Source organism: Engraulis encrasicolus, chromosome 10, assembly GCF_034702125.1.
Source record: "Engraulis encrasicolus isolate BLACKSEA-1 chromosome 10, IST_EnEncr_1.0, whole genome shotgun sequence".
In the NCBI taxonomy this organism is placed as follows: Eukaryota; Metazoa; Chordata; class Actinopteri; order Clupeiformes; family Engraulidae; genus Engraulis; species Engraulis encrasicolus.
The window spans coordinates 35799759-35824334 of NC_085866.1; the positions used below are offsets into that span (position 1 = coordinate 35799759).

The 24576-nt window shown below is 41.7% G+C and overlaps 2 protein-coding genes across 2 annotated transcripts; one reads left to right on the plus strand and one right to left on the minus strand.

The window, feature by feature from the left end:
• The first annotated feature begins 615 nt into the window (after positions 1-615).
• Positions 616-7039, plus strand: abt1 (activator of basal transcription 1). The gene is made up of 4 exons (XM_063208726.1): positions 616-767; positions 4371-4796; positions 5608-5786; positions 6135-7039. The coding sequence occupies exons 2-4, from the start codon at positions 4394-4396 to the stop codon at positions 6528-6530; spliced, it is 978 nt and encodes a 325-aa protein (XP_063064796.1). The 5' UTR covers positions 616-767; positions 4371-4393; the 3' UTR covers positions 6531-7039.
• comta (catechol-O-methyltransferase a) lies at positions 7028-24397 on the minus strand. The gene is made up of 6 exons (XM_063208727.1): positions 24280-24397; positions 15722-15893; positions 14481-14598; positions 9071-9264; positions 8085-8216; positions 7028-7969 (listed from the first exon to the last, which is right to left on the minus strand). Exons 2-6 carry the CDS (start codon positions 15890-15892, stop codon positions 7790-7792), a joined length of 795 nt encoding a protein of 264 aa, XP_063064797.1. The 5' UTR covers position 15893; positions 24280-24397; the 3' UTR covers positions 7028-7789.
• Between the last annotated feature and the right edge of the window lie 179 nt (positions 24398-24576).

Sequence of the window (24576 nt, forward strand, 5' to 3'; positions counted from 1 at the left end):
TTTCCTCACCCCTGATGCCACCAGGGGCCGCACCTGAGCGCCCAATCTCTGTGTGACTATCTATGACTTATGATAGGCCCAGCCACTATGGACCTTACACATCTAAGAATCCTGGTCCTAACCTACGTTGACCTTATGACTCTACATTATCTGTCTTTCTCTCTCCATTTCTCTCTCTCTCTCTCTCTCTCTCTCTCTCTCTCTCTCTCTCTCTCTCTTTCTCTCTCTCTCCGTTCCTCTCTGGTCAGTCTCCTTCTCAGTTGTGGTTTTAGTAGGCCTATTTAAGTCAATCAGGTGATGATCGAAACACTCGACTGTATTGCCTTCAGAGAAACTTCTCTCTTTTTGAATTTTGCTGGCGTGGTAGAACTTCACAAGGCCCTCATTTTGATGCTGTTATCCTTCCATATATATGCCTAACTAAACTAAGCATCCAAATCCAACCATACAAAACATTTCTAAATAAATAGCCTATGTAACATCAGACACTTCTGCTATTTTTAACCACATAAATAGAGTAGGCCTATCTGCGGTGACCATTTGCAACAATGTAGCAAACATTTGCCAGGTCTTGCTACAAAGTATCAGTGGGAAGCTGTCAGACAGCGGAAATGCTGTGTCTCTGAACACGCCCCGAAATCATGAGCGCATGCGCAGGGTTCGAGCAACACACGTGTTGTTCTGGGCTGTGAAACGCACGGAGTGAAGAAGTGACACAGCTCCAAGAAGACTTACCGCAGATGACACTTTATAAATTAACTATTAAGGTATGCAACTCTTCTAACACAGTGGGGTTTAGCCATATCGTCAGAATAAGAAACGCCTTCAAACCAACGTAATACTTTTTTAAGAGAACTGTGTTAGCCTGTCTTGTTATGTAGCATGCTAATGCAATCAATCTAGTGAAATGGCTGGTTAACAAACGTATTGTCTTTGCTGGTTGCATTTACTCTGCCAATGCCTCGCCATACAGTAGCCTAACTAACATGATTGTCTGTTCTGCGATCCTGATAGGAGCTTTGATTCTGTTCTTGAAAGGTAATCTCGAATGCTGTGTAAACAAACTCATAACTGTCCAGCATGCACAGCCCCTTCCCATTTTCATGGGGCATAATAATGGTCTTTTTAGTGCAACTGCTAGATTATTCCAATTCCAGCCACTCTGGGTTTGTTAACTTTGAGCCAGAGGTGCATCTTCTAATAGAGCAGCCTGATGGTTTGTTTTGTAATAATGATGAATGAACAATTACTATTAGTAGGGGCTCTAAGCCGAGAAATCGTTACGCGCTGGATAGAAGCATATAATTCGGTACACGTGTTCCTTGACTGATTTGAAGACATCCTAGAAGGGGTGCCCCTTGAAAAAAAATGTCAACCGTGTCATATACAATATGTCATGTTGGTAACGCATTACATTGTTATTACATGACATTATACTTAGCTGACAATGTTAATATAGTCCTCAGAAGAGATGAAGCAAGGGTAGCCTGCTAGACCAGATTGATAAAACTACAAAATGTACATAGTGTGAAAGTATGGGTGAGTCTGTGCTTACGTGCTTGACAGTATGTAACATTGTGAACGATTTGAGAAGATTCTTGGTCTGAAATAAATTGAGCATTGCTAACACTAAAACTATGGTGAGAATAGACTGCTGCTAATGCTCGATTTGAATGGGATAGTGTCAGTGCAAGATGCCCTAGGTAGCAGGTTCTCCATCCTCTAATTTCCATAACAGATATACATATTTTATTTGTATGAGAGAGGGTAAAGGACAGGACCTTTCCATATGTATGAAGAACCCCATAAGATCACCTAATTCTTTATTTTTACAAGTGCATATTGTGAGAGCATTTCAGTCATCTTTAGAATGGCATTACAGATTACTCAATATAGGCCTACATGTAGTATGGCTTCAGTTCAAATTAAATGGGAATGATTTCTTAGTGTATGTTGAGTTAGAAGACAGAGATAAAAAAAATGTTTATCTGCAGACAAGTCCTCACCTAGTACTTGTGTCAAAAGTTGTATTAGCTATCAAAACTGACAGCTGATGGACAACATGTACTGTAGGTCTTTTGCCACCCTTACCCATAGGAGAAATATCTATATAGAACAACACTTCTCATATGGTATATACTATGAAATTAAATCATTACCTGGACTCATTTTCTTGATATGCAAGGCACATAAATAGTCTGGGCGGAAGAATAGTTGATCATACCCCCTCCCCCCCCCCCCCAAACAAAATGCCACAAGACTTTTTTTAACCTTCAAGATTTTGAGTGGTAACAGTAACATAACTCATTCCCACTACACCTTTTTGCATAATATTGTACATGTCCTCAGAATGCTCTACATCAGTGGTTCTCAAACCTTTTGTGTGAAGTACCCCCTGAGAAAATATTGAGCTCTCCGAGTACCACCTTGAAAACCAACATTAGAATATCGCAGTAAAGGCCTTCCATATTCACTTTTGCCAGTCAGTACAGGAGAGGTTCATAATGGCATTCCAAGTACCACCAGAGATGTCTCAAGTACCACCAGTGGTACGCGTACCACAGTTTGAGCACCACCGCTCTAAATGTTTCAGTTCTATAGTTGGACTGTACAGTACAGTGCAGTGCCGTGGAGTGCAGTACAGTAGCATACAGAATGGTGCACTATAATAAAGTACAGTAGAGTATAGTACAGTACAGTACAGTAGCATACAGTACGGTGCAGTATAGTACAGTACAGTACAGTAGCATACAGTACGGTGCAGTACAGTACAGTAGCATACAGTACGGTGCAGTACAGTAAAATAAAGTACAGTACAGTACAGTAGCATACTGCACGGTGCAGTAGAGTACAGTACGGTATATCACATTACAGCAGTGTTTCCCAACCTTTTTTGTCCTGCGTACCCCCTAAGCCTTTTTGCCATACCATGAGTACCCCCCTCACTATCTTTTACTCCATCCCAATGTCACTATGCTCCATAGTTCACACTTTTCACGTACCCCTTACAGTATGCTCGCGTACCCCTAGTGGTACACGTACCCCTGGTTGGGAAACACTGCATTACAGTACAGTACAGTACAGTACAGTATAGTAGAGTACAGTACAGTGCAATACAGTAGAGTACAGTATGGTCTTATAGACTTTAGCCCTCCAAAGCCAATAGGATTTCCACATGCTGTTGTTTTAAGTTTTTGAAAGACTATTTTAGTAGTCTATGTGAGAGAGGGAAGGCAGGCAGACATGTTTTAAACAAAGGACCACACCCACAAATAAAAAATAACGAGCAAACAATAAATTAAGTGGTTAGGTAGCCAACATGTCATCTAGATTAAAGCCAAAAGTAGATGGAAAAACAGACATGTTACCATTTTGCTCTTTTAAAACAAAGTATCTGTCAATATACTGTATGGATGGTGTATTGCATATTGATTATTCATAATTTCCTAAGCACAAATGCCCTTATCACTCCATTGTACACTTAGGACTGCGATATACATATCTGATTGACAGCTGTCACTGACACTTGATATGTACATGTATTATTGACTTGAATGATATGAATATATTTCAGTTGGACTCCTAGGGTTAAATCATTGAGGGGGACAGGGGGTCCTAAGGAAGTAGTAGTAGTTTGTGTGTGTGCGCGCGCATGTGAAAGTGGGATTAAAATTATTGTTTGCCATCTTTATCTGAAGAGCAGACTGAGTGTCTGAACCTGCTAATGCTAGCATGCTAACATTGGGACAGTTATGTGTGGCCCAGTTCAAGGGTTTATCTCTTCTCCCCTAAACTTTCTAACCACAATTTTCTTTTTGGATGTTATAGATATGACTCACTGCAAATTTTTAAAACTCTTAATGAATGTTGGTTCAATAGCTAAATGCCCAGAAATGAGCTCTCAATTGTAGAGTGATCTCATTCTGACCATGGTTTTTATGATTTTCCTGTTTTTGAATCTAAATAAGACATATATAACATTGTTTTTATGGTAAGTTTTGCACATATTTTCAAAGTTCAGTTTGTATACATCACACACAAATAGGTGGATTGGCCCATAACACCATTATGTCCAGGCAGTACAGCATTTTACTACTATTGGCTGGTTTTGGGCAGCCATCTTGGATTTACCCCATAAAAATGACCTTAATGACATTGAAATTTGGGGCACCCCTTCTGAAATGATGGAGAACACCCTAAGGAAGGTCTACACCGATTTTGGTGCTTCTATCCAGCGCGTAACGATTAGGCCCTTTTTGGACGCTAAGAGACCCAGCTATATGTACTTACTCCATGTTAACTTTGCTGGTGGGAGTTGCTGAACTGTTTGCCTCCTAAACACATGTTTGTTTATCTACTACTATGTTTAGGTATTCCCTGTTTTTTCTTCACAATGACGTCAGAAAAGACATCTTATGTGAAAGTGACTCTAGCTGCAACCAGTGATGATGATGAGGAAGTAGCAGAGTTAAAGACAGAGGCAGGTGAAGAAGATGCCAATGACACTGTGATCTCAGCAGAGGACCACGGCGGTGGTGGTCAGGATGAGGAGAGTGGCTCAGAGGTGGACGATGAGGATGATGGAGATGAAGAGGCTGATATAGCAAATGTTGAAGAGGACCAAGGAGAGGAAGAGCCTATGGAGGAGGAAGAGGAGGAGACACAGAAAAAGGGCAAGAAGACTATGCCGGGAATAATCTATATCGGACACATCCCTCCCAGGCTGCGGCCAAGATACCTGCGGACCATGCTCAGTGCTTACGGAGAAATCGGGAGAATTTTCCTAATGCCTGAAAGTAAGAGCTAATATTTCAATTCAGTCATACTACAAGAATTAATATTACAATTCAAGTAATAAGAAATCATATTGCAGCTGTTGCAGTGCACACACAACTTACCGTTGAAGTTTAAGTTGAGTTAATTTGCAGGCAATTGGACTTTTTTGGAGTTTGAAGACCTGTCTTGTCATCTTCTTTGACTTCTTCAGTTGTAATTCTGATGTGGGAAACCAGTCAAATCTCACACACATCCATTTTAGCCGAGTGCAGGGTCAAAACGTAAAGCTCAATATAAGGCAAGGATGAACCGCACACTGATGCGCTCCCTTTTAATCCTTTTTTATTTTCGTGACGTTTCGGGCCTCTACAGCTCTTCCTCAGACTCATCGGCGTACAGTTCATTCTGGCCTTACATGGAAACTAGAATGATTTCACCAAACTCCAGGCCAGTTGCCTACAACTACTCTTTTGACTGCACTGACCTGGGTGGATGAGAATCTTCATAGACAGACTTACACACATTTAACATTATATACTCCTGCACATTAATCCTGGAGCAACATATACGCTGAATTAGGGTTCTTGTGATTTGAGCTGTTTTGTTAAAAATGTGGATATGGTAGAGCTGAATGAATACATCCTAGTGTAAAATGAAAGTTCTATATTTTAAATGCAACTTATTTCATGTCATTATTTCAACCTTTTCCCAAAAAGTGCTTAGGCTAAAATGGGTTGAAAGTGCTGTGAGGAATAGTAATTGCAGTGCCCTTTGGCGGTCTTGTGCCATTTACCCGACTCCACCTGACCAGTGTGTTCACCTGCCCCCCAGGTAAATCAGTGCGTAGGAAGAAGAAGAAGAAGTCTGGCAGCAGAGCTAGCAACTTCACAGAGGGCTGGGTGGAGTTCAGAGACAAGCGCATTGCCAAGAGGGTGGCCCTCACCCTCAATAACACCCCCATAGGAAACCGCAAGAGGAGCACCTTCGCCGCTGACCTATGGGCCATGAAGGTATATAATCACCGTTATTGCAGATATTACGACAGTATGCATCCCATGACGTGTTGTAAAATAAAGCCAAATGTAGTGTTCACTGCTAGGCAATTTCTGTCAGATCTGATGAACACGTTATCTGCTCTCATTTCTTCGTAGAATAGAGAAGCTTTATTCATCCCATATAAATTTCGAATTGTTGGTGGTTTTGAAAATGTTAATAACACACAAGGCCATATACACGTATATATACTGGTACTTTGCTATAATTGTTCCTTACTATTCTATTTTCAATTGCGACAGCAGTGGTGTCCAAACCTTCCAAAATATCCTGACACCCCCATCTCCCTCTCCTCTGTGCTGCAGTATCTGCACAGGTTCAACTGGTGCCACCTGAGCGAGCGGCTGGCATACGAGCAGACGGTGTACCACCAGCGCATGCGGACGGAGATCGCCCAGGCCAAGAAGGAGACCAGCTTCTACCTGGCCAGCGTGGAGAAGAGCGAGACCCTGGACCGCATCCGCAAGAAGAAGGAGAAGAAGGGCGAGGCGGTGGAGGAGAGGAGCTGGGACTTCAAACAGCGGCGCACGGAGGAGGAGATCCAGCAAGGAAAGAAGAATAAGAAGAACAGTAATAAGGGTCTGTCACAGAAGACCCTCCAGAAGGCCCAAGAGAAGGCTAAAGCTATTCAGCAGAAGGCCCAGTCCAACACCTCGCTACTGGCTAAGATCTTCAACAGTGGACGGGCACAGAATAGCTAGTGGGATCTCTGTGAAGTCACTCAAACTTTTCAGAATGATTTAGGTTATCCCTTGAACTTTTGCCACACAGTTTCATGTCAAAATGGCTATGAACTATGGGATCTTAACCTCGTAAGTCACATTATATCCAGACTCTCTGTGAAGACGCTCATAAACCTTTGGATGAACTTCTGAATTGACTTATTTTTGCATCTTTGCATATGTTTGCATCTTCAACTTTTTCAGTCCCAGTGGTTTTTCAGATGAACCTATCTCACTTCCGTGCTCAGGAGAAACCATTGGAATATTTGTCATGGAACACTCGCCTGTCTTATCTGACAAAGACTGTTTTGGTACACATGTCACACAAAGGGAGTGCATAAGTCTTTGCCATGTGTGTTGTAATAACAGTGTTGACTGCTGGGTTTTATGTGAACATGAACCACATTTCAGCTTTTCTAACTACCAGTGTCAGTGAAATCATATGCAGATACAAATGATTAAATACAAATGCAACAAAAGTTATACAAGATGTTTATTTTCCATACAAAAAAAGCAAGACAACACGCATGGACAATAGACTGGTGTGCACATGGATTTAAAGTATTATAGTTCTTGAAAGGCCAAAAGGGTGGAGTCGAAAGAGAGCTGGAAGCTCACATTTTACTTGTAGTTCTCAACTCTTGCCCAGGCAGTTATTCAGTTCCCTCATAATCAATTTTTTTCATTAACAGTCAGTTCTGCTATACAAAGCCAAAAGGCAGAAAATACACTAGATTTAGACTGAATACTGACTTTATAACACTCCTTTGTCTGTGTCATAAAAGTGCATAAAAGCATTATGACTATTCTATGCACAGCATGATTGACATGAGGGTATGGCAGTGTTAGAAGCCTTTTTGACAGTTTCTATGTTGACCGTTACCACACTTTGCCTTTAAAGGGCAGTGTTGTGCAAATAATGATAGAGCTAAAACAGCAAAAATGTACAATGGCAGCAACAATGATTAAAAAGCCAAGTGATACACTTAACATTGAATGTAAACATAGTCTCAAACATTCAGCTTTATGGGATGATTTGAAGCACACACAGTAATCTTCATTTAATACGTCAGCACATCAGCAATTTACGTTGCAATAGTTAAATCATTCTTCACATTTAGTCCCTTTGTCATGTACCATACAATGATCTATGAAATGGCAGTTGCTTCAAAGATGTTGGTTTGGTCCCTGGTACTGTGCCCTTCGTTTGGCAAAATCGTGCCTTCCGCAGTGCTTATTCAGCCTAAGAAAATGGATTTCTCAAGGCCGTCTTCCACCTTTGTGTACTCAAGGTGAGACTTGAAGTATTTGCTCTCGTATCGAGGGCTGCTTCGGATGTATGCCAGGTAGTCAGGCGTTCCAGGACAGATAACGTTGTCTGCTAGCAGGATGGAGCCTTTACGAAGCAGTCCGCATTCCTGGGAGGGAGGGAATAGGGAGAGTTGTTAGAGTGGTTAAATCTGCTGACATTTAAAAGGTAGGTCATGTCACATCGATGAGATGGTGAACTGATGCAAAAACGAAGCCTCTTGCCTCCAGTAATCTCGTGTCGGGAAGGTATCGGTCTTTCCAGTGGTCCAGGAACACCAAATCAAACGTCGTTATGCCGTACTGCTCCTTCATTTTGGGGATCAGGTCGCCGGAGGGGCCTTCAACCAATAGCACCTTTGTGGAGAGGAGCAGAGAACACACGGTTGTGCCAGCTTCCAGTCATGATAAGAGCCAAGATTGTTTGAAGTGGAATGGGGATTGACGGGTTGTGTGACTGGGATTACAAATAATATATGGCATGCATGGCCCAGATCACAAAAAAACTTTACAAATTATATTTAAAATATGTATACTGTAGTTCCTTCAGACGTTTCTGTGTGACTGGTGCAAAAAAGAGATGTTGTGTACTGATATACAGCTTTTCACACAAGGGGTGATAAAGCACATTACGTATATTTAAAGAACCAGAAGAGCATGGTTATGTTATTAATACCAGCTACATTTAGAAGTATAAAGTCATACTGCTATGTAGAATGCCTGCATGATTATGGAACAAAATGTTCCAAAGTGCGTTAGGTATGATCCAAAAACATTATAATTTCATGACTGAATCTAAAACTAATTAAATTGATTGCACTTAAAAGAAATGGCCAATGAGTCGGCACTATTCTAACCCATGAACTATAGCCCCATTAATTTTAATGACGCATTGACGGTAAAATCATTTTTTAATGTATGGCACATATGGTGCTATTAATCCTGAGCACTTTTATTACCATTTGACTTTCATACTATCTAATGGACTGGTACGCCCTCTTGGTCTATTTAGAAATTATTTTCATTGTAATGATTGTGACACAGATGTAAAGCAAACTATAGCAATTCACATAATAAAAAATATGGAGGTGCATCTACAGTATCCACAAATGTGTAGACTAACAAAAAAAAAAACAATATATCCTCTTGATTGTCCATTTTCAGCACAAGAAAAAATTAGATGCAGATGAGATGCAAGACACCTTCCTCACCTTCTCCGTTAATCCAGCAAAATCGATAACCTGGCGAGCCACTTTGGCGTAATCTGGGTTAAACTCCAGCGTGATGAGCCTGGCTCCGGGGGGCAGTAGGCGGGCAATGCGCACGGTGGAGTACCCACAGTAGGTGCCAAGCTCCAGCGCCGAGCCAGGACTCACTTCACACACCACCGTATCCAAGATGACCCCTAAAAAACAAACACACCCGGGCAAAGACGGACACACACACACGCGCGCACGCACACACACACAAATATGCTCACACCACACACACACAAACACAGAAAGGCATACATACACAGAGTTCAAGTGTGTAAAGAAAATGGCATTTCAATTTCCAACAAAAAGTCTGTGATCTTCAAGAGGCCTGATTTCCATATGAAACCCCCATTAGGCCCCTGGTCTTATCCCTTGTCACAGCTAATGAGTAGCTTTGGTGACATATAGAGACCATGCTGCTCTTCACAAGTGCAGTTACCACATTCTATACCAGTGGTTCTCAACCTTTTTCTTAATTAACGCCCCCTTCAAGGTGCACAATGTAGGATAACATGTCATTTCCGCGGTGCCCGTGGCATGCCTGTCTCAAAATCTACACTGTCATGAAAAAATGCTGTTTAAATAGAGTCGCTGTGGGAATGTTTTTCATCATGTTTGGAGGTTGGGGTGCGCACCCAAAAAGCAGTTATCCAGGTGCCAGACAAAAAGTGGTTAACAGTGTGATTAAGTGGTCCGCACACTGGGTATTAGCTTCCAAAATATAAACTTTAAAATATATATTAAAATATATATAATATATTTAAAATATAAAACTAGACTAACTAAGCACTTCCTCCTCTCAGCTGTATCCTTCTTAACGCCCACCTCCGACTCCCTAACGCTCCCTGGGGGGCTGTAGAGCCCGTGTTGAGAAACCCTATCCTATACCTGCTTTTCAGTGAAGGAAATGCACAGTGGACAACATCAGTGCAAACACGCGCACCTATGCACATCATTATGTTTACACCTTTTGTTAAAAAAACCCCAAAAAACAGCGTGCCTGTTATGAATGTGCTGGGTTTTTTTTAAATCTCTGTTTTAGTTCTGTTCAATTTTGGTAAAAGACTGAGACTCTGGATCACATTTCAAATTTAAGGGCATGTGTGAAAAATGAATGAATGAAAATCTACCAAATGTATGTTACTGGGTTGTCTACTCGATACACACGATCTGTGTGTGTGTGTGTGTGTGTGTGTGTGTGTGCGCGCGCATTCGTGCGTGCAGGCGTGCGTGCGTGCGTGGGCGCGTCTGTGCGTGCGTGCGTGGTTGCGTGTGTTGTGTTCCACTACAACTGTGTGCTGCTGTGCAGTCAAGCAAGCAAGCAAGCAAGCAAGCGTAGCAAGCAACAGCAGTCCCAATGACCCCAGCGTTCAGCTGCGATCCTTCACTTCACATTCAGGCCAGTGCTGCTTGATATGACTGAAGGCTGAGGCAGCTTCCTCTGGAGCACGGAGTACGGAGAGCAGACAGAAAGAACTCTTGCTGGCTCTGGTTGTGGGAAAAAAGGACTAAAATGTCGACCAAAAGGGAGAAGGGCTTGCTCAACCAACCTGCGTGTTAAGAATGGGGTGTGACAGGTGCAGGATTGGAGACATTGAGCTCAAATGGCTGAAACTGCAGTGTGAATGGTGCAGTATTGTTTCCTTCAAGTACACTTGCTGTATGCCTTCAAACGAAATCTGTTTTTTTTTCATTTTGTGCCTGATAATAAGATAATAATAATGGTCTGTTTTGATGTTTTGTTTTCAGGTACTGCTGTTAATGCAGACGGCACAGGTAGAACAACAATAAAACCAATGTTATATAAATTATATGATGAGTAGAAGTAATAGTAGCAGTAGTAGTAGTACTAGCAATAGTAGTAGTAGCAGTAGTAGTAGTAGCAATAGTAGTAGTAGTAGCAATAGTAGTAGTAGCAGTAGTAGTTAGCAATAATAGTAGTAGCAATAGTAGTAGTAGTAGCAATAATAGTAGTAGCAGTAGTAGTAGTCATATTAGTAGTAGATGTGATTACGTATAATAATCACCATCCATGACACCATTATTATTGTAACTAATAATACTGTACACAGCAATAGAAAGAGGCGATGTTTAGATACTACAGATACAGTAGCAGTGTAGGCTATGTGAAGTCCCCCACAATGTGAGAGCTTTCTCTAGAGCACTGAGCGTGGAGGGCAGACAGAGCCCCTAGCTGGCTCCAGTTGTGGGGGGAAAAAACGAAATGTCGACCAAAAGAGAGAAGGGCTTGTTCAACCAACCTGTGAGTTTAGAATGGGGTGTGACAGGTAGAGGATTGGAGACATCGACCTGAAATGTCTGCTGGCGCTAGCTAGTGCAGTGGGAATGGTGCACTGCAGTATTGTATGATTTGTGTCGTGGTTGTTAAGTTGTTCAACAAAATCCTGCTTTGATGATAGGATCATAAAATGCTCTAATAACATTTTGTTTATGGAGTGCTCTAAAGTCTCAAGATACTTTACAGAGGAAACACTCATAAAAGTAAGGTTTTATAAAACTATGATGATGAGAAGGAGGATTGTGATGATTATGGGGCGCCGTTTGTAAAGCTGACTGTGCTGAAAATTTCAGCAACATTTTGTCACATTTAGCTGAAATTCCATCAACATTTTGACACATTTAGCTTAAAACAGTGTTTTTAAAACGGTGTGAATTTTTCAGACTCTCCTTTTTGCACATTTAGAACAATGAATGTTAAAATTAAATAATGTATCTAAATGTTAAATATAAATCTAAATAATATATAAAAATGTTAAATCTAAATGTCAAATCTAAATAATAAATCTAAATCTAAATGTTGAATATAAATCTTAAATCTAAATGTTAAATCTAAATATTGCATCTAAATGTTAAATCTAAATGTTAAATCTAAATCTAAATGTTACATCTAAATATTAAATCTAAATATAAATATTATATCTAAATGCTAAATCTAAATGTTATATCTAAATGTTAAATCTAAATCTAAATAATATATCTAAATGTTAAATCTAAATGTCAAATCTAAATAATAAATCTAAATTTAAATGTTAAATATAAACTTAAATCTAAATGTGGAATTTAAATCTAAATGTTAAAATTAAAACTGAATGTTAAATCTAAATATTACATCTAAATGTCAAATCTAAATGTTAAATATAAATATTTAGATTTAGATTTAACATTTAGATTAAACATTTTTGTGTTTGTAACTTAACTTATCTAAATGTTAAATCTAAATGTGAAATCTAAATCAAAATATTTAGATGTAAGATGTAGATTTAACATTTAGGTTTAGATTTAACATTTAGATTTAACATTTAGATTTAGATATCACATTTAGATTTAAGGTTATATTCAACATTTAGATTTATTATTTAGATTTGACATTTAGATTTAACATTTAGATATAGGCCTATTATTTAGATTTAGATTTAGATTTAGATTTAGATTCAACAAGATATAACATTTAGATTTAACATTTAGGTATAATATTTAGATTTAACATTTAGATTTAGATTTAGCATTTAGATTAAACATTTAGAATTAACATTTAGATTTAACATTTAGATTTAGATTTAACATTTAGATTTAAGATTTATATTTAATATTTAGATTTAGATTTATTATTTAGATTTGACATTTAGATTTAACGTTTTTATATATTATTTACATTTATCTTTAACATTTGGATACATTATTTAGATTTAACATTTATTGTTCTAAATGTGTAAAAAGAGGAGTCTGAAATATTCACACCATTTTTATAACACTGTTTTAAGCTAAATGTGACAAAATGTTGCAGAAATTTTAAGCACAGTCAGCTTTACAAACGGCGCCCCATAGATGATAGTAGTATCATCGTCAGCTCCATCTTCATTGTATTGTGATGACACACATCATTAACATGAGTATGTGGTGCATCACCTAACAAAACTCTCTGTGCAGATTATATTTGTTGAATATATCTGCTGAATCTCCTCTATTTCATTTAAATTGTCTAATTTCCTCTCACGCCTTTGTCACAGCCTTGCTAGTGTCACCTATGTCCTGATACACCCCAAGTTGCAGTTTTCATCCATCAGATGTCGAACTTGACTAGTGTCTAAGTCTTAATCTTTGTTTTGGTGTTTTTAGAGAGATGTTTTGGGGGCTTTTGAGCTGTATTTTTATGATAGGACAGTGGCAGAGGGACAGGAAACGAGTGGGCAGAGAGAGACAGGGAAAGACTAGCAAATGACCCAGGCCGGAGTGGAACTCGGGTCGCTGGCATAGTAATCTAATGCCCTACCTTTAGGCCAGTGATTCTCAAAGTGTGGTCCGGGGACCACTAGTGGGCCGCGACAGAGCTAAGGAGGTCCGCGAGGGGATTTCTACTTTTCCAAGACAAGCTAGCAGGAAACTATATTTGTAACATTATTACAAAGCTAAACATAGCTGAAGCCTCATTTTCACCACAGTAAGCCAGGCTTGTAAATGTGAATAAAAAGTAAGTGATCTGCATCAAAATTAGCAGTGTCAAAATGAGTTCAATTGACAGGTGGTCCCTGAACATTTTTGGGGGGACAAAGTGGTCCTCGGTCTGAAAAAGTTTGAACACTGCTTTAGGCCATAGTACCGTAGGGCCTAAGTCTTTATCTTTGTTGAGTTCAAAGTCTCCTCTCCCTTTCTCACCTCCCATGTTATGGAATATGTAACTTCTGCCTACAGTATGTGTTGTCTATGTTGGCTTATTAGCCTGCTTTCCTATTACTTTTATCCCACGCATGGTGAAACATAACTCCAATCTCACAATATAATGTTTTTCATCATTGACTTTCACATTGACTCCAATCTCACTCCTCAATCCACTGCTGCTATTTTTCCATCCCCCAACATTGTGAAACTTTACTCCAATCTCAGTAGTTATATGTGAGAAATTTTGGGGCCCCTGAAAGATTTGAATTTGGGCCACCTTAAGGGCCCCTGTCAGTGCTGTCAGTGCTTGGGCCCTTAGAATCTGTAACACCTTCCCCACCCATGCCCACAACAATAAATGCCTAGCTCCGTCACTGCTCCCACTTCACTGTATAGTGTTTTTATTAACTTTAGTCTCCTATATAGTCTACTACAGGGGTTCCCAACCACTTTAAATTTCCACAATTGTTCGGGGCCAACCACTGGCCCAATAAAAACAATACAACTAAATAGTCAAGAGCAACACGCACACACAAAAATTATTTTGATTTTTAGAAAATGTCAAGGCCCACTTGAAATACCGTCAAGGTCCACCAGTGGGCACCAGCCCACAGTTTGAGAATCACTGGTTTACTACTGTACCAGAGATTCTAGGAGTATTATTCTTATCCAGTCTCTCTGACTGTACCTTTCTCATCACCCACGTTCATGGCCCATTCGCTGCCTCTGCAGAAGCGATCGATGGTGGCGATGACGCTCTGGGGATCCCCTCTGGTGGCCTTCTTCTGCACCGCTTTGAGAAGACGCTATGAGGGGGAGATGAAACAGATGAAGACACGCACGCACGCATGTACGCACACACACACACATGCGCACGCGCGCATGCACACACACACACAAGCACATGTGCACGCACGCACGCATGTACGCACACACACACACACACACGCACATGCGCACGCACACACACACACGCACATGCGCAGACACGCACACACACACACACACACGCACATGCGCACGCACACACACACACACACGCACATGCGCAGACACGCAGACACGCACACACACACGACACACACACGCACACACACACGATACACACACACACACACACACACACACACACACACACACACACACACACACACACACACGACACACACACGCACACACACACGATACACACACACACACACACACACTAATGACATGCATTTCAAAAAGGTGTGCAAGCTATACTGTCACAGTCATCTCATACTAATGAGACTCGTTAGTGTCTCCTCCACAGCTAGAGAGGAGATCATTTGCGATAGATGTGAACTGTTAGCCTGAGGAGCACTCAAGTCTTTGAGGTGTCTGCCTGAAAGCCAAGCCTATTACTGCGTGACTCAGAACTTCCAAAACTTTACGTAACTAAGATAACAACACGCTCTTGACTCTGAAAAGAAAATGCCGTTTGCAACTGTCTGTTACATTTGTCTGATGTGTTACAGGAAACTGTATGCTAGTGTATTACACTGTCATAACATGGTGGTCATGGGGATGAAATGGAACAGTGTAATCTGGAACTTTGTCCAGATTTGATGTCAGGCCAGAACAGGTTAGACACTCAGGATGGGTGTGTGTGTGTGTGTGTGTGTGTGTGTGTGTGTGTGTGTGTGTGTGTGTGTGTGTGTGTGTGTGTGTGTGTGTGTGTGTGTGTGTGTGTGTGTGTGTGTGTGTGTGTGTGTGTGTGTGTGTATTTATGTGTGGTGGCAGTGTGTGTTAGTGGCTGTCTATCTCTGTGTGTGTGTCTATCTGTCTATCTATCTGTATGTGTGTGAACGTGCATGCATGTGTGTGTGCCTGCATGGGTGTGTGTGTGTGTCTGTGTCTGAGAATGTGTGTATGTGTGTGTGTGTTAACTGTATATGGGGGAGTCACCTGAGGCCGAGTGGAGCCCGTGACGAAGTCCAGGAAGCGCTCCACGATGACATCATGCCACAGCAGCGCGGCCCAGGCGTTGTGCTGCACAGCTGCTGGGATGAGCCAGGCCACCAGCACGTAGACGACAGCTGCCCCCAGCACGCATCCCGTCAGCACACCCAGCAGCATGCTACAAACAGCAAAGGGTGACACGTTATCATTGGTAAATAGGGCTGTAATGATACACTCAACTCACCATTCGATTTGTGTCACAATTTTTAACCTACGGTTCGATACACCCTACGATTTCACATTTGCCAACATTATAATAAAATTAAATTATGAATAAAAACTATGGTTGTTCATAGGTAGAATAGGTAACCAAAGGCTTCCAATACTTTTAAAAAGTTAAAATATAATAATGATGTTGATTTGAAGCTCAGAAGTACAATCACTTCATATCATGCGATTGTTTTCTGGACTGATGAGTAACAAAACTTTGATAGGGCGTATCAAAATACTGCCTCCTTGTATCGTGATGAAGTATCGTGACTCTGTCTATTGCAGTTTCTCGGTTCAATACAATATTGTCACAGCCTTACTGGTAACGTCTGTTTCAAGTTCAAGTTCATTGAAGAGAGATGAAGTGTCTCCTGATGAACTGTCTGTCAGTATTCTTGGAAATCTCGTAACCCTGCTCATTAGTGCGGCACGATATTACTGGTGACACCATTCAGGACAGATGAAGTGTTTCTTCAACTGTCTGCCAGTATTGTGGAAAAAAAGTGTTTTGATCTGCTAATTTACATCATTAATGTTTTTCTCCTGGAACAGAATGTAATGAGTGACAAGTTGTTTCATTGCTCGGGACAGGGCAGGTAGGTTTTGTTTTCTCTCTCTCTCTCTCTCTCTCTCTCTCTCTCTCTCTCTCTCTCTCTCTCTCTCTCTCTCTCTCTCTCTCTGCCTTTGCTACTTGGCACTGCATCAGTCAGGAAGGTAGGGGACTGAATAATGCATGTTGAAGTGAGTGTGCTCTTCTCCCCTTCTCCCTCACCGCCCTAAAAAAAGACAACAGCTCCAGATCCAGTGGAGTCATTGTCAAAAGAAGTAGAGCAGAACCGGTTATGTTCTCTTCCTCCAGTTGTTTTGCGGTCTATTTTACCCTGTGTTAATATTTCAACATCACACACACACACACACACACACACACACACACACACACACACACACACACACACACACACGCGCGCACACACACGCACACACGCACACACGCACACACAGACACACAGACACACAGACACACACACACACACACACACACACACACACACACACACACACACACACACACACACACACACACACACACACATTTTTCATCTTAAGTTTTCTGTGCGAAGTCTGAGGGGTCGTTTTGGTTTAACCCCTTTGCGCAGAGCCTATGTCACCTTACTGTCACCAAAATTGTAATGGCTATGTCTTAATCTGTTACTGGGTTCACTAATATCATATCAATATTGTTACGATGTAGATGTGTATTTTCAGCAAATAGTTAATAGGCCTTCCGGCAACCACATGCACAAAGAGGCTACGATGCAAAAGGTTTCTTTTTTTACAGCTAAAGCCTAAGGTTAGTTTATGTACTCGAAGTCAAAGCCAAAGTGCACTTTGTCAATCACACCATGTTAGACGTTACACAGAGCAATCAAAATCGTTTCCCCAAACTCCTACTATGCCACTTCAAAAAAAGCGCACCTAAACCACATACAGAACACACACACACACACACACACACACACACACACACACACACACACACACACACACACACGCACACACACACACACACACACACACGCACGCACGCACACACACACACAAACACACACACACACAGTAGAAATAAATATAGGCCTACAGCATACAATGCACAGTGTGTTTCTTATCTTGCTGTAAGGTCTTGCCTTGGTAATGATTGTAGGTTTCATCACATGGGCATCCCTTCTAGCCCTCTGACAGTTATGAATCCAGAATATTCCCTCACCACAGGCATGATGAGCAATGCCTCAACCCGCAAACTGAGACCTGTGACACCTACTCACTAGTCTGACTCATCGTGACAGGGAAGAGTGGATAAATCCGGTCCTGTGGTCATTTACTGTACTGTATGCTACACTATGGAAAGATATACTGTAATAATAAATACCTATTTAAATGTGAGATGACAAGGCAAGTTATCTTGGGTGCCTGGAATCATGCAGTGTGCGTAACGCGGGAAAGTGAAAAGTACTCAAAATGTTGGACAAAACAATGTCCTCCTTTAAATTCACCTAGATTTCTTGTGTCTACACTGAATTGACATTCACAGAACTTAGAACTTGTAGCCCCTTAATGTGTGCCGTTCCATAAGTGGGACGCTGTAATAGTCACGAAAAAAACTTAACATTGTACTACACCACTATGACAGTGCACACTTGGTCATTGCCATTCTGGTAACAGCCAATTCATAAGGTGACAGTATCTCGAAGTTGGATTCTGGACGCATGCTAATTAGTCACATGAAGAGGGGCCACCTCAAATGAGGTTCTACATAGCCAGGCCATGCCCTTTTAGTGACGGAACACCTTCAGTGTTGCAACTAGTCAGGTCAAGAGCAATGCAGGTGCTTTCTGAGTTCCCGAAAAACCGGGAACTCCTCCCACTTTGTTGGGAAGCAAACAACCATTAGCAAATCAAGGGAGGCGGGGCAACCATGCTGTTTGGGAAATGTTAATTGCTATGCTCTTGGTCAGACCAAGTCTCGAAGAGATTTGAAAGTTGATGATCAGGCTAGGTGTTGCAGGACCATATGCCATGAAGAACCTGCAGCTGAATTGAATTACTGTCATAGCCAGTTTTTCCAGGCAAACTAAGCAATTACATTGGGCTCCACCATCAAATCTGCTCTAAAGGGCCCCCATCAGACAGCCCAGCTGTGGTAGATATTAACAAAAAATAAGGTGCTGTTTCCAGGTAGCCAGATATTTTAAAATGTGGATTTTTTTTTCTCCTATTTAGATAGAAATGCAACATGTGGATAAAAATAAATTCCATTGTAAAAGGTGCGTTTTCGCCCCCCTAAATGGGATATTTTTAAAGCCGGATTTTTTGATATGTGGGTTTAAAAACTCTGCTTATGTGGAAACGGAAGGCCAAAATCAATGTAAACAGGAGAAAAAAAATCCACATTTCAAAATATCCGGCTACGTGAAAACAGCTCCTAATTCAAGTGGGCTCCGTCTCCAGATTTCACCTCGGGCCCCCAAATGTTTACAACTACTGAATACTAATGCAATCAGTGTCTCGGAGCTTTCCCCAGACCAACCAGAGCCTGTGACTTGGCAAAAAATTCAACCCAACAAAAGGTTGATTGACTTGGAAAATAATAGCACTCAATTACTAAAGAGGAACACCTAAAGTTCTCTAGAGCAGAGTCTATCCAAATGGCCTAAATATTCTCCCCCCCAGAAAGTAGGCTACTCCTCCTTGGTATATAGGTTATCTGGACTGTAATCTGGCACTGGGAAACATCCATTAGATCCAATGACATGAATGGGCCAATACCTATTTAGGGGGAGGGAAAGCATGCTGTGATGGATGTGAACAGTCTGCAACATAAGCTCTTTTCAGTGAATCTCTATAGAAAAGCAAGTTGTTATCAGCCAGCGATCTTAAATGGAAGATGAGCCACATTATAGCTTTGCCTCTAAAGAGATTTTCCTAGTGCCCGCCGCAAGTTTCCCATGGCCGTTGTTTGCTCATAGCTGGCTCACTGTCAGACAAAATAAGATATCTGGTACAACAAGCTCTAAAGCCTTTGAGAATTGCACGCAGTTCCCACCCAAACCAAGATATTTCATAGTAATGGCTGGCTAGAGAATATGCTCAAAACAGAGGGTCTCCCTGCATAACATACCATACACAAATCATGGGCACATAGTGTAGAATAAAATAAGATGTATTAAGGAGAGGTAAGACACATGGTTCATGGATTAAAGTCAATGTTTTTTTGCATCAATAACCAACACCCCAGCCTCAGGCATTTCATGTGACTGCAGTAACTCAGTGACAGGCTATGACAGAACACCAACAACGGCACTGCATTCACTCCATTACATGAATACAAATCCAATGGTTGAACGTGAACTCCTTGCTCTTTCTTCACCGGATACAGTATGATGGAAAACACAATCTTTGTTAGCCTGTGAGAACAGCCAGGTGCTAGTTAACCTTTGGACTCAGTTAATGATACCTGTACATTGTCATGTATCCGGTGGTTGTAAAAGTCTCTCTGTCCACACACTGGTTGTATTACACTGACAGTATACTACTGTGAACCCAATAACATCTGTCATGCTTATTTGCTACATTTTCAAGAATGAAGGAATTAAGGTTAGGCACTTGGAGAACACAGACCTCGGCCAAAACGGCTTAATACCTCTCTGCCAAGACTGCTTAATACCTCATTGGATCAAATTCCCAGTTGAAGAGTTCAGATGCGAAACCGTGGGTGCATTGGTCAAGAATCTACAGAAATAGGCTATATTCCACCATGTGTTGATTGAATTGATACTTAATAGTACAATTTAAATGTTTTTTCAACGGATCCTGTTATTATTTAGCACTTGGAAATAGTACTCGGAGGCTTTTGTATCTCAACTCTTCAGTTCTAAGTCAGTCACTTAACAAAGATGAAAAAAAAAACCCTCCTTGGTGGGAGTCATTTTGTGTCGGAGGAAGGAAATGTCTTCCACCTAAAGCAGAAAGCAAGCACCCTAATCATTGAGCGGGGAAGGAAAGGAGCTCTAGTGGACCTCAAGCAGAGAGCGCCCGGAGGCAGCCTCTTGGTGGAGGTGAAAAGGCCCATGGGAAAAAGAAACGCCACACATTCCAGATTCCAGCCCAGCAGTCAGAGCCAAGGGTCTAATGAGCAGGGGCTAGCAAAGGTTAAACAAGTCAGACTGCAAGAGTGAGAGTGGACACACTGACCAGTACAGGTATGAGAGGTCAAAGTAACAAAAGTAGACTAGAAAAGCCTGTAGGGAGTGCAAACATTCTTGGAGCACTGAAATCCCGATGTAGTGTATAACCTTCTTTCACACAGGACACGTAAGAAAAGACTGAATTTTAGGTTAGTAATAATAATCATACTTGGTGCCCCCGCCTACCCATCATTATCTGGATAGATTTATTAAGACTTCATCATATTTGACCAGAGCTTGTTTATTTTTTTATTACCATTGTCTAGCGTTAAGAGAAAGAGTGACGTCTTAGCTCAATATTTGCTTTGGCACGGAACAGCATTTACAATCCATTCAGACTGTAATGACTGGGGAAAGTGTATGATTGATAGGTGATGAATGGAAGCGCAAGATGATGAAATAACAAGTCTCATTCCAAATGAGAAAACACCCAAGATTGTAAATGTAATGTGTGAGATCAGATGACGTCAACACCACATGGAATGGAACATTCCGTTCATTTTAAATTCAATTGCATTTATTTAAATGAACAGATTGAGGAAGCCTTCTCACAGAGGAAGAACTTAAGTTATGCTCTTGAGTGCAATTGTTTGCCAAACAGTGGGTACAAATAACAATATATTAATTTATTTAAATTAACATTATCTTGCATTTAAAAACCTCTGACATAGGCCTACAGTAGGCCTATATGGATTTGATGTCCGATATCATGACGTAGGTGAATTCTTTACATAGACCTATGGTTTCTTTTCTGTTTTGGTTACTTTGACCTTTCACACATAGAGCTCCGGGCCCAGCCATGCCACGGCTCTGCCGTTGTTTTGATTTAAATGGGCGGATTAAGGAAACTGTGTAAACACCTCACACTGGTTGGAATGTTGCTTCCGTGCCCATTGTGCAAACGCCATGGCCACACGCCAGAGGTGAAGAGCTCTGTCAAAAAGTTTTCCCAGAATGCCGCTCTTCTCCTAATAAAGTTACTCTACTACTCCTCTCCTCTAGGCTGCCATGGCTGGATTGGCCATATGGGCATACACAGCATTTGCCCGGTGGACTGTTGATGATTTTGGCCTGGCCTTCTCCTTAATTGGATCCGTCCTCATGCTGCTACACAGAGGCCTTTCCACGTCAACTTGAGTCAGATTCAAATGAAGCATTTTTGCTATTGCGGTCAAAATAGCTCATATTAAATGGCTTAAACGTGTGGCCATATGCTTTATTGTCTCTCTCAATGCCTGGTGGACTGGTCTCAGCAGAAAATGTCCAGCTCAGTTTAAAAAAAAAAATCTCAGACCAGCCCTATCGGCTGCCACATTGACAGGAGTGGCACAGGAGCACCAGCCAGTTGGCCCACATCATTGGGGCCCCACAACACTGGAGTTTCTCACTCTCACACACTCTCACACTCACTGACTGGCACTCTCTGAAGGGCCCCTCTCTCTCTCTCTTTCTCTCTCTCTCTCTCTCTCTCTCTCTCTCTCTCTCTCTCTCTCTCTCTCTCTCTCTCTCTCTCTCTCTCCTCTCTCTCTCTCTCTCTCTCTCTCTCTCTCTCTCTCTCTCTCTCTGCCTCTCTCTCTCTCTCTCTCTCTCTCGCTCTCTGGTTCTCTCTCTCTCACCCACTCAACCCATGGCATCCTCTCCCACACACACTCTCAACCCACTGCACTCTCTCTCACCCACCCACATTCTCAAGTGCATTATCTCTCCCACACCCACACTCTCAATCCAGAGTCTCCTTACTGATTCCTGCATGTCTTGCCTCAGCCACACCTCTTAAGGTGATGATACACAGGGCAACGTCTTGAGCAACGTCGTTGGGCAATGGCATGATTGTCTCCTCATTTTCCAGTGAAAGGATTGAGAAAATGTGTCTGCTGATTCAAGTCCTGCTGATGAATGTGTTGTAGTGATAATTCGTCCAAATAAAATATTACAATATCGTTGCCCAAAAGCATTGCTCAAAAAGTTGCCCTGTGTATCACCACCTGTATATGAGCTTTTTACCAATATTTCCAATATCAACGTTCTTCCATCTGACTTTAGTAGGTTACAGTGTCCAAAGTGCAGTGCAGCCGGCAGCAAGCCGCTGGTAACATGGAGAGGCACACAGACTAAACAAATACGCTCAGCAAAGGTTTAAAGTGTCTCCTTTCTCTCTGCCCCCTCCCCCTTCACTTCAACCCCCACCAGTGAGAGTGTGTGTCTAACGTGTATATGGTCATACATGTCTATGCAGTCTTGTTGTGAGTGTGTAGTGTGTCTATGGACATATGTCTGTGCAGTGTTGTGAGCTTGTAGTAATGTGTATTATGGACATATGGTATATCTATTCAGTGTTGTGAGTGTTTAGTCATGGTATGTCTATGGTGTTTATGTAATGATCTGAACCTTCTTCAGCTCCCACTAACAGTGTGTGTAGTAATACATCTATGGACATAGGCTACGTCTATAGGCAGTGTGTGAGTGAGTGTAGTAATGTGTACATGGACATATAGTATGTCTGGGTACACTGTTGCGAGTGTGTAGTTATAGTATGTCTACGGTGTTTCTCTACTGATCTGTGTCTCTGCCGAGGGGGGCTCTGAGGAGGGAAGAGGAAATGAAAGGACAGCCAGATTATGGAGAGGGCACAGCCAAGTAAATATTAATAACCGCCCAGCGTGCAGCTACAAGATATAAGCCTCAACCCAGATACGCTTTGTGTGTGTGTGTGTGTGTGTGTGTGTGTGTGTGTGTGTGTGTGTGTGTGTGTGTGTGTGTGTGTGTGTGTGTTTTCGGGTGTGCCTGACGCTGCAAAGTTACCCCTCGTGATACATATGCAAGCAAAGCAAAGCAAAACAACACTAAATATTTCATGTCGAGTTTGCGCAAACCAGACGAAAGACATCAGACGGTGTTTGCTGAATGATACGAATTAAAACACAAAGTTGACTCGTGTAGATTACGCTGACAGTTAGTCAGACAGTTAGACAGCTTCCTGGAAGGCAGACAGTAAATCATTTTGTAAACAGAAAAAGAGTTGTGAGACATTTTTTTCTCTATGCCACATGAGGAATGAAGCCAGCAAAGATCTAACTCTGCAAGTTGCTGAAGGGGAAAACATGGCAGTAATTACTGTAGGAGTTGCAGAAGCGGCGGTTCTTAGGAGTGAGCACGTGCGCAGCACACGCATGCACATATACACACACACACACATGCATACACAAACAGATACCCACACACATGCACAAACACACATGCACATGCAGAAACGCACGCAAAGACATACACTAATAATGCAACAACTCATGCATACACACAGACACACAGACACAGACACAGACACAGACACACACACACACACACACACACACACACACACACACACACACACACACACACACACACACACACACACACACACACACACACACACACACACACACACACACACACAACGTGCAGCAAGTAACTACAGCTGCAACATGTCTGGCTATGAGAGAGTAGAGAAGGCTACAAAAGACCTGCTGGAAGAGCATGCAAAACAGAAGGATTTTCAGCGCCACATCTTACTTCCTGCTGCAGCTGTCTCCGAGCGTTTACAGATGGTCCTCTTTTCACCCCTTTTTCTTTCTCTTTTGCAGCGTTCCTTTTCTCAGGGTCCTTTCGCACACAAGAACAGTTCTCTCCTCACCTCTGTCTCCTCCCTCTTTCCCTCCCTCCCTCCCTCCCTCCCTCTTTCCCTCCCTCCCACTCTCTCTCTCTTTCTCTCTCTCTCTAACTCTCTCTCCCTCACTCGCGCTCTCTTGTTCTCTCCCCTTTCCTCTCTGTTTTGCACTGAAGTAAATCTGCAGCGTTATAAGTTCATCA

Bases quoted from the DNA above. Each gene is read 5' to 3' on its own strand.
- abt1 (XM_063208726.1), top strand. From the start codon at position 4,394: ATGACGTCAGAAAAGACATCTTATGTGAAAGTGACTCTAGCTGCAACC. The intron at 4,797-5,607 runs GTAAGAGCTAAT...CCTGCCCCCCAG, and splicing joins AATTTTCCTAATGCCTGAAA to GTAAATCAGTGCGTAGGAAG. The intron at 5,787-6,134 runs GTATATAATCAC...TCTGTGCTGCAG, and splicing joins CTGACCTATGGGCCATGAAG to TATCTGCACAGGTTCAACTG.
- comta (XM_063208727.1), bottom strand. From the start codon at position 15,892: ATGCTGCTGGGTGTGCTGACGGGATGCGTGCTGGGGGCAGCTGTCGTC. The intron at 14,599-15,721 runs GTGACTCCCCCA...TCCCCCTCATAG, and splicing joins CGGGCTCCACTCGGCCTCAG to CGTCTTCTCAAAGCGGTGCA. The intron at 8,217-9,070 runs GTGAGGAAGGTG...CTCTCCACAAAG, and splicing joins TTGCTGGATTAACGGAGAAG to GTGCTATTGGTTGAAGGCCC.